General features: G+C 26.8%; 1 protein-coding gene across 3 annotated transcripts; it reads left to right on the forward strand.

Annotated features, from left to right (window-relative positions):
* The first annotated feature begins 2,123 nt into the window (after positions 1–2,123).
* LOC100572081 (leucine-rich repeat-containing protein 15) lies at positions 2,124–10,834 on the forward strand. Of its 3 annotated transcripts, XM_029490895.1 has the most exons (14): positions 2,124–2,987; positions 6,711–6,782; positions 8,372–8,443; positions 8,531–8,602; positions 8,701–8,844; positions 8,921–8,992; positions 9,319–9,390; positions 9,478–9,549; positions 9,649–9,792; positions 9,869–9,940; positions 10,208–10,279; positions 10,366–10,437; positions 10,530–10,673; positions 10,749–10,834. In XM_029490895.1, exons 1-14 carry the CDS (start codon positions 2,782–2,784, stop codon positions 10,822–10,824), a joined length of 1,362 nt encoding a protein of 453 aa, XP_029346755.1. In that variant the 5' UTR covers positions 2,124–2,781; the 3' UTR covers positions 10,825–10,834. The 3 variants fall into 3 exon arrangements, with proteins under 3 accessions (XP_029346755.1, XP_029346757.1, XP_029346756.1); XM_029490896.1 differs by lacking the exon at positions 9,869–9,940 and having other exon boundaries at positions 2,130–2,987; XM_029490897.1 differs by lacking the exons at positions 10,530–10,673; positions 10,749–10,834 and having other exon boundaries at positions 2,125–2,987; positions 10,348–10,437.
* Positions 10,835–11,315: the final 481 nt, after the last annotated feature.

Consider the following 11,315-nt stretch of genomic DNA (forward strand, 5'->3'; position numbering starts at 1 on the left):
CCCATTTTGGTACACAAGTGTTCACCACAACAGAATACTCATTAACGTAAATTACATTTGGGTGGCGATATGACTATGTACATTTGCTACGGATGTAGGAATCTTGAGAGCACATGGTAATAGTCACAATTATAAAAGAGTGTAAGGTATACGAAATTCTACAAACTATATAAACAAAGATACATATATTGTCATCGTGATATCGACTGTCGAACACGACCCCGAAGAATTGCTAACTACTCGGGAGAACCACCTGCAGCAATCTACGCGCAAGGTAAGTGCTTAAATATTTGTATAATAAGCGTAGATAATTTAATCATCACTAGGCAGATAGGTATAACACAGTAGTAGGACGATCTTATGTGGAGACTCTTAAACAACATAATTTTACACGACTTCCAGACACGTGCATATACACACACATATTATACACGTCGGTCTGTCACACCGTATTTAATATAATAATATACACGTCTCACCCAAAATATCCACCATCCCACTCTTCAATCTTTTATTTTTTCCTACTACAGACCTATGCCAGGGGCGGCAAATTATTTTGACGCTACGTCTAAGAATTACATTTATTTTTTTTTTTTTGAGTGTGTCATTAAATTATAAAAAGAAGTATTATTCATCAGCCAACAACGAATATTCAATTTTATCTGTAGCTATTTAGATATTAATATAATATACATTGTGATGTTTTTTTATTAAAAATAAAAATGATACGTATATTATATATAATAAAAATATTTTAATTTTTCGCGTATCACCTGGAGCACTCGTGTTGGTTTTGCCATCCTTGGGATAGGTTTTTGCCACGGACTAATAATAGACTTATACCTTAGTCCATGTTTTATTGCTGATAATTATTAATTACAGTGCAGAAAAGCTTGATTAATGATCTTTAATGTCTTATTATTTTACTTTTTTTTATTGATATTGATATACCAATAAACTACTAACCTTGTACCTTGTACTGGTTACTTATGAAGTACCTACAAAATGATAACATAATATTATATTATTACCTTAATACGAGTATATTTTTTTTTTTTTTTTTTTTATTTAAAACATATATTTACAATCTATTTTACAATAATCAGTAAGTATGATGACAAAGTTTATATAACATTATAAAATATTCGAATAGGAAGACCCTCAGTAGTGTCACCTGACCAGAGTACGAGTATATAAAACCGAAAATTGAAACCTTTGATGATAATGTACTCGGAAACTAATCGACGGATTGTCTAAATTTTTTTTTTTTTAATGAAAGACTATATCAAGGAGAAGGATCTTATCGCAATGACATTTGTCTAAGTTAATTAACATTTGAGTGATATATTAATTAAAATAAACGTGTAATTGTATATCTTTATATATAAAAATACAAATACCACTGACTAACTGATCACTATATCTCAAAAACTATTTTACATTTTAAAGAGGTGCTTAAAACGGGATCTTGAGGTTCACAATTGAAAACCAGGGTGGCTGAGTTGCACTTACTGCAGCGAGTTACACCAAAGAGGAGTTGATCAATCTTATTTTTTTTAAAAGTTGCAATTTTCGGCTGAGACACGATTGAGCAAATTCGTCGGCGTATCAAAGGAAATTGGAATACAAAAGAAAACCTACACGATTGAGCATGAAAAACACAGCAACATTTCCATTTTCATTTTAAACTATATTATACAAATATATTTATTTAAATAATTATAATAATTCAAAATATAACATATCAAAAAAATAACATGATTTTATAGTCAATAATAATATAGTCATATTTCATAAATCTGTTTGATAATAATAATAATAATAATAGTTATGAAAATAATAAAATTAAAATATGGTACGAATTAAAAAAAATACTGCATGGTTTATAAGTTAAGAATACTACCCAGACAGAAATTTTTTGTTTAATAATATTATTATAACATTATATTAACGAATAATATTAGTATAACGTTATTATAATACTATTATAATATTATCATTACAAAATGAACAATAATATTATTTCTATGATAACTTTGGAATTGTATATTATTAATTATAATCTTATATTTTCTCCCGATTTTAAATGTTTAAAACGTCGGAAATTTATTGCTAAGGAATTAATTTACTAATCGATAACAATGTCCATAAAGGTGGGCTCAGGTCACGGCGTCTGGTATCATAATAATTGATATAATAACACGTGAAAATAATAAAATACAAAATTTCGGCCACGTGAATGTGTTAACATCGCATAAAATATTCTATGCTCAATCGAGTTGCTAAAAAGGTATATGCTCAATCGTGCTTTACCGCAGTTTTTTTACGGTCAACGAAATGCATGGGTTCAGCTAGTATTGTATAAAAATTATTTAAAATTATATATATTTATTTACTTTTTCTTAATATAGAGCTATAGGTAGCTACATAATAATAAATTAATAAAAAATCCACTAAATAATAATAAGTACATATTATGTATTATATTATACATCACATTTCCCTTCTTGAGATAACTATTTACTACTTGGCATATACAGCTCTACCTACTTGTTGGTACTGGTGGTAAGCGTATATCAGAGGGATCGCCCTCAAGTAAGTTTTTCCAGTTTTCCAAATTTTTCCTCGGAGAGTGGCAATATTCAATGACAAAAAATATCACGCTAAAAACACAGATCGTGCTCACTATTGTTCGATATTGTATATTTTCTATTACGTTACGCAGCGGCAAGTGCGATTGTGTAGTGTGCTTTGCGAACAGTCCGAGCGTTGACTCGGTTGATGTATCAAGACGCCGCTGCCGCCGCCGCTGTTTTAAGGAGGACTATGGTGCTGCTACTTTTTCTGTTGACGTTCTCCTTGTCGTCGTTTACATCGGTCACTTCCGAGTGCCCGGACAAATGCAAGTGCAAAAATAAGGTGGTCAAATGCGATGTAATGGAACTGGATCGGATTCCCGACCGCGTACCTCCGGATGCCGAATTTCTGTAAGTCGTCTATACGGAAGATAATACCCTTCGTTAAAACGCCGCGCCGGGTGGCAAGTTTTAAAATGTACTTAGTAATTCACTTTGACCGAGTATTGCGAAATCTAATTTATCAATAATCGTATTAAGGTCAGTGGAATTTTTGTGTTTGCAAGTTGGGCATTTTTTGGTTTTGTTATTTAACGCATATTAAATTGTATTTAAATGTGAACTATATTGTTGTATAATAATTTCTAACTTTTAAAAATTAAATTATATTAATTTTAATCTAAATCAAATTAATTAAATTAAAAAAATAATTCACCCCGTTTCCCCCACTACTGAAGACTGCTCAAATACGTTACTGTGTTATGATAAGGGACCGGATTTATATGCAAATGCAGATATGTATTGGAATAAGTTTTTTGAAATCTGATGAAAATTGTCCCCGATTTAGATCACTCTTATTAAAATAACACCAATTTTATTTTGCATATTTTTCATATTTCAACGTTTTTACCTATTGAATACATATTGAATGCATATTTGTAGCTTTAAAGTGCATATTATTATTTTTAACACATATTATATTCGTTTTTCTACGTATTTTCACGTTCACAGACTCATAATATCGATAAAATTGACACCGGTCGTTATTTCCAAAGATAAGATTATATACTTCATATAGTCATATGCAACACATATATATATAGATAAATTCATAAACTACAATTTAATATAGGTACACATTTACACAAACTTAATCAGGTGTTTTAAACCTTATTATAATTTTACAATTATTTACAATTATTTTACAATTATTTAATACACAATATTTTATTAAATTAAATTGTTTAAATAACATAAAAAATTTAGTTAATATTATAATAATTTGGTTAATATGTTAAAAACATTTGGTATGGATTGTACAAATATATAATATAATATTAGGAATTAGGATGGACTAAATTAACATATTAAGACACATAACCGTTATACAAATAATACAGAAGACGGACATTAATGTCCTTATGTCAATACAACACATGTAAACCAAAACCGATGGTGATTTAATAGTTTCCATAATATCCATATTTATGATATCCATAACTTATGATCTTATCGATATTATAATTTGATAGGCGAATACGCTTTTTCGCGATCATAAAATCGTATTGCATATTTGCATCGTATCACTCGTTTCACAAGGTTGTTTCGCAGGCGCACAACTGTTCGTTTTTGATATTTTATGTCTTTGCTTTGGCACATAGAATCGAAAACGTTACGTTACATAAAGCGTTACGAAACCGTTACGAAAAAAATTGCAAATTATCATTTTTCTCATCCGAGATTCGGACTCGATATACGCGCTTATCAATTACCCTATAAATATTACCTAGGTATGTGCTACATATGATAGCAACGACAGCAAAAACATAAAATGTGGTAGTTCATTACAGACTCGTATGCAATATGTTTTTTATTAAATTAAAGTTATAATTTATGTAGAGTAATAACCATGGTTGGGATTTTTTTAGCATTTCAAAAGAAATATGCAAATGCTTAAATTCCCAACCCTGGTAATAACTAATAACTAATAACCATCGGCCTGGGTCCTGCAGTTTAAGGACGTATAAACGTAACACGCGTATTATATGTTCTAAGAAATATTCAAACACTAAATTCGACGGAGCTGCGAAGTAAATCATAAAATATCTCATAATAACAGCGGATATATACGACAAGGAATAAGGATTGGTTTATATACTCTATAAGGTGTAGTTAAAATATAAAAGTATAGGTATCAAATAACTGTTAATAACTCGCAAAATATTGGAAATGTTTGATATAGGTAATAAGAAAGCTTATAAATCTCGCTTATGACATGTATTATAAAATAATATGAAAAGTATGACATACTTTACTATGTTCTAACATCTAAATAGAAAAATTCCGGTAAGTACCAGTAATATATAATATATACCAGGGATGGCAAATCCATGGCACGCGTAATAGTTAAAAATATTTTGAGCATACGGCCTTTATCGGTCATTAACGATTATTCAATTTTATCTGTAGATAATTATTTAGGTCCTAAACTAACTTTTTTATACATAAATTATACAATCGAATTATAATATAACAAAATATAATTTTTTCATGGCATGCTCTAAAAAAAAAAAAAAGGTAATTTTGGGCAAGCAGTGTTCAAAAGGTTTGCCATCCCTGATATATACCATTCCTGGCCCTCCTCATTTTATTTCAATAAAAACAATATGCAAAAATATCAGAAAATCGAAATGCAATAATAATTAAAATATTTTTTTTTGCAAAAGGTATGTTATTGACAATTAAAAATCGAAATGCAATAATAATTAAAATATTTTTTTGCAAAATGTATGTTATTGAAAATTAAAAATTTGAATGTAAAATCTCCCAAAACATTTTTAAAAAACCGAAACGCATTAACAATTAAAATATTTTTTACAAAACTTCAGATATTAATAATTAAAATCGAAATTCAAACTTCCCCAAAAATATTTTTCACAATACTTATGATCAGGGCTCGGAAGTTGTAGCACTAAAAATGTTACTTTTTAACTCTTAAATATGCACTTAAAAATTCCAAAATATGCGCTATAAATAGAACAAAAAATCAAAAAACATGCATTTAAATTGAAAAAATTAAATTTATTTTAAAAAGTGAAATGTAATTCTAAAATTTTATAAAATTGTTGGGCTCATAGACATCAGGGACTGTCTGGACTAAATGAATTATAAACCTTTAACAAAATATAAGATATTAAACTACTTAAATATGTTTGTAAAAGTGTACTTATAAGATCTATTTCCTTTCCTATTTCCTAACCAAATTAATCATTATTTTCAACATAATGTGATAATTTCCTAAATGTTGTATAATACGTAGGTATATAATATTATGTTTATTAATAAAATATGCCTAAAAATAGCACTATAAATCCTAAATTAGCAAAATAGCAATAAAAACAGTAAATATGCAAAAAAATAGCACAATAAAATTTCGTGTATGACATCAGAGAAGTGTGATACATATTTGTGTCTTACTTTGGATGTTCTAGGACGAACCAATAAAAATATGCATTTGCTACAACTTCCGAGCCCTGCTAATGATATTAATAATTAAAATCGAAATGCAATATAGTGTTTGCAGTTAGACATATTTATTTATTTTTTAATAGAATTGTTCTATTAAAATCCAAAAATCTTTGAAAACGATTTTACACTATGAGACTATGAAATCCAATAAGCTTGATTTGGAAATGTTTAAGGGACTTATACAACTGGCTAAACTGTAAGTATTAAACACTTTTTGCATGTGATCGTATTGTATTGCCGAGTGTAAATTAAGTTTATATTTTATAAATCGGAATTTAAGCTACAATATGATAAGGAATATTCCACCTTGGACATTCGATTCATTGACGTCGTTGACTCTTTTGTAAGTCAGCATGAAATGCCTAAAATATTTATATTATTAATATATTATAATAATTGTGATACTTTCATTTTTTGAATTATATATTTGTCTAAACAAAACATTAATGCTTCCTACTATATCTTACTAGATTTCCGCAAAGACCTAAGTACACACAAAAAATAGAAAAACAAGTAAAACAATTTACATAATACAAGGCCAATAATTTTATGAAATAATCATATATTTTGTATGATAATTATTAAACAAACTGTATTGTATTCCAGGGACTTGAGCTTTAATGAAATCAAGGATATCGAACCGAAATCATTTACTCATCTTACAGATTTAAAGTACTTGTGAGTTATAATATACCTAATATAAACACTTTTAAATACATATTTTTATCATATACCTATAGATTTAATATATTTATATATACATATATATCAATATTATATATGTACTTATTTTTTTTTCGAATATTATACTTTTTATCAAGTATAGATTTTAAACAAACGTAGATTTAATAATGATTTTTTATCAAAAATTGATTTAATACAGATTTTTTTATGAAATATAGATTTTTATTAAATTTACAATTATTTTATTAAATATACATTTTTTTTTTTGTTTTATTGTTGTAAAATGGATTTTTTTTTATCGAATAAAGATTTTTTATTAAATATAAATTTTAGTATTATTTTTTTAATTTATATTTAGATATTTTTTTGGTTTAGTTTTGTTTTATTCAATCAAGATTTTTAATTAAATTATTACAGGTTTCTTATCATATATAAATTTTTATTAATATTTTTTTATTTAATATAGATTTTTTAATAAGATATTTTTTAATAATCCTTATAGACAAAAATAAACAATGCAATTTTAATAAAAATCTAATTCTTAAAAAAGCCTAAAATTAGGGATCTCATAAAAATCTAATTTGGATAAAATTCAATTTTAATAAAAATAAATCTTTTAGACAAAAAAATAAAAATTGCAACTTATTTAAAAAATCTAAATAAAAAAAAAAACTAAAATCTATTTTTTGTAAAAAAGGTAATTTGGATAAGTCATGTAATTCGAAATGATATTAAAAAACCTAAAATGAAGAGTTCAATCAAAAAATATTATTTCAGTATAAAAACCTAGACAAAAATAAAAAATCTAATTTGAATATAAAAAAATCCTTAGACGAAAAAATACAAAATGTACATCTAAATTCAATAGATAAAATTAAATTTGAATAAAATCTATATTTATTGTATATTGAACTAGCCTTTTTATTTCTATTTAGATTTTGATTAATCATTTTAGATTTATATACAAAATTACATTTTTAAAATTATAAATTAGAGTTATTGTTTATTGTTAGTTTTTAAATGTTTATGTTAAATGTAATATTCTAAGAACCCTTCAGACTAGTGAGGAAATAATTTTAAAGTTAGTAAACTTAGAAACTTTGGCATTACATAGAAATATATCTTACAACACCTATCTCCAAATAGCTGAATAATGAGATTGATGATTTCAGTGTCCCACATGACCAGGGATGTCATTTTTATCTTGAAGAAAAAAATAGTGTAGAACAAGGCATAACCATAGTCATAGAATGGTGTGGGCTAAACCCACTCAGAATTCTATAAAGCCCCAGGAAATCTGTTTAGTTCCCTGTATAAAAGTTTACTGTTTTATATGTATTATGTTTTACTATTTATACAAATTATTTGCAAAATGATACCATAACTTTCAAATGAATCAGTCATGATGGGGGGAGGAGGGTAACTTCACGCACGTCTATATCCTACTAGATATCCGCAGGTACCTAAGTACAAAAAAAATAGAAAAAAAGTAAAATAATTTACATAACACGAGGGCCAATAATATTATGACATAATCATATATTTTGTATGATAATAATTAAACAAACTATATTGTATTCCAGGGACTATAGCATGAATAAAATCAGGGATATTGAACCAAAATCATTTACTCATCTTACAGAGTTAAAGACTTTGTGAGTTATTATATACCTAATATAAACACTTTTAAATACATAGACATTATTAATTTATTATAATCCAGAATGTAAACATATTTTCAGAATATTGGATCTCAATGAAATAAGTAATTTGAAAAATGGTGCATTTGCAAACCTTTCGAAGCTTCGGAGAATGTAAGAATATAAATTAACAAATAGCTAATGGTTATCTTTTTATTTATATGATATAATCACCTATACATTATCTATATAATAAATTATTTTATTATTAGAAACTTGAATGGAAATATAATTGAAAACATCGAGACTGGGGTTTTTAATAACTTAACGAGTTTGGAGATCTTATCCTTGGAAGAGAACCAAATCCATAAGCTTGATTTAGAAATGTTTAAGGGACCTATAAAACTGGCTAAACTGTAAGTATTAAACACTTTTTTCATGTGATCGTATTTTATAGCCGAGTGAAAATTACATTTTATATTTTATACATAGGTATTTAAGCCACAATATGATAAGAAACATTCCACCTGGGATATTCGATTCATTAACGTCGTTGGGTCGTCTGTAAGTCAGCATGAACTGCCTAAAATATTTATATTATTAATATATTATAATAATTGTTATACTTTCATTTTTTGAATTATATATTTGTCTAAACAAAAGATCAATGCTTTCTACTATAGAAAGCTTGACCATAACCCGTTGACGTGCGATTGCAATAATCTGTTGTTTGTAAACGCGCTGAAGAAAAATTACCCCCAGATAGATGTTTTCGGGGATTACGACCCTTTGTGCCTTTTTCCAGTAGAAATGAGCGAAAAATCGTTGAAAGAATTAACCGAAAATATATTTTGTATGATAATTATTAAAAAAACTGTATTGTATTCCAGGGACTTGAGCTATAATAAAATTGGGGATATCGAACCGAAATTATTTACCCATCTTACAGAGTTAAAGACCTTGTGAGTTATAATATACCTAATATAACCACTTTTAAAGACATAGATATTTCTTATTAATTATAATCCAGAATCTAAACATATTTTCAGAATGTTGAAAGGCAATGAAATAAGTAATTTGAAAAATGGTGTATTTGCAAACCTTTCGAAGCTTCAGATATTGTAAGAATATTAATTAACAAATAAGATTGTAGTTATTTGTTTATTTATATAATATTATTTCCTATACATTACCTATATAATAAATAATATAATTATTAGATCATTGGTTAGAAATAGAATAGAAAACATCGAGACTGGGGTATTTAATAACTTAAAGAGTTTGGAGATCTTATCCTTGGAAGAGAACCAAATCCATAAGCTTGATTTGGAAATGTTTAAGGGACTTATAAAACTGGCTAAACTGTAAGTATTAAACACTTTTTTCATGTGATCCTATTGTAGAGCCGAGTGAAAATTACATTTTATATTTTATACATAGGTATTTAAGCTACAATATGATAAGGAATATTCCACCTGGGATATTCGATTCTTTAATGTCGTTGACTCTTTTGTAAGTCAGCATGAACTGCCTAAAATATTTATATTATTAATATATTTTGATAATTGTTATACTTTCATTTCTTGAATTATTTATTTGTCTAAACAAAACATTAATGCTTCCTACTATATCCTACTACATATCCGCGAAGACATAAGTACACAAAAAAAAAAAATAGAAAAACAAGTAAAATAATTTACATAACACAAGGCTAATAATATTATGAAATAATCATATATGTTGTATGATAAATATTAAAAAAACTGTATTGTTTTCCAGGGACTTGGGCTATAATAAAGTCAGGGATATCAAACCAAAATTATTTACCAATCTTACAGAGTTAAAAACCTTGTGAGTTATAATATACCTAATATAAACACTTTTAAAGACATAGACATTATTAATTAATTATAATCTAGAATGTAAACATTTTTCAGAAAGTTGGATGGCAATGAAATAAGTAATTTGATAAATGGTGTATTTGCGAACCTTTCGAAGCTTCAGACATTGTAAGAATATTGATTAACAAATAAGCTAATGGTTATATTATGTTTATTTATCACCTATACATTATCTATATAATACATTATTTAATTATTAGATCATTGGTTGAAAATAAAATTGAAAACATCGAGACTGGGGTTTTTAATAACTTAATGAGTTTGGAGTCCTTATCCTTGGAACAGAACCAAATCCATAAGCTCGATTTGGAAATGTTTAAAGGACTTATAAAACTGGATACACTGTAAGTATTAAACTCTTTTTTCAAGTGATCGTTTGTATAGTTTAGTGAAAATTACATATAATATCTTATAAAAAGGATTTTAAGCTACAATATGATGAGAAACATTCCCCCTGGGATATTCGATTCATTAACGTCGTTGAGTATTTTGTAAGTCAGCATGAACTGCCTAAAATATTTATATTATTAATATATTTTAATAGTTGTTATACTTTCATTTTAGATTCTGAGTGGAACGATGAATGTATTGATTTTACAATGATGTGTGTTTTTTTTTTTATTTTTTTTTTGTATTTGTGTACACGATAAGTAGTCGAAATAATGCTACGATTTTCAACTTCAGTATCTTGTTCGATCAGAAAGTGAATATCGTTGGTGCATTGAGGAGGTCAAAAATTTAAATTTCCCAGTAGTTTTCAAAAGCGCCGGGAAAAACAAAAGAAAAATTAAGGAAAAACGGGAATGTTTACGCAAAATCGATTTTTCACAAAATTGAATTTGGTTTTTGGTGTAACTTTAAAAATAATGACCGTAGATACATGAAATTTTGACTGAATGTTTATCTTAGCTATTTTTTATACACGATAACATTTTCAAAATATTTTGATTTATTTTGAAGTGTTTAGAGATTTTTTCATTTTAAAG

Source organism: Acyrthosiphon pisum, chromosome A2 (genome assembly GCF_005508785.2).
Source record: "Acyrthosiphon pisum isolate AL4f chromosome A2, pea_aphid_22Mar2018_4r6ur, whole genome shotgun sequence".
In the NCBI taxonomy this organism is placed as follows: domain Eukaryota; kingdom Metazoa; phylum Arthropoda; class Insecta; order Hemiptera; family Aphididae; genus Acyrthosiphon; species Acyrthosiphon pisum.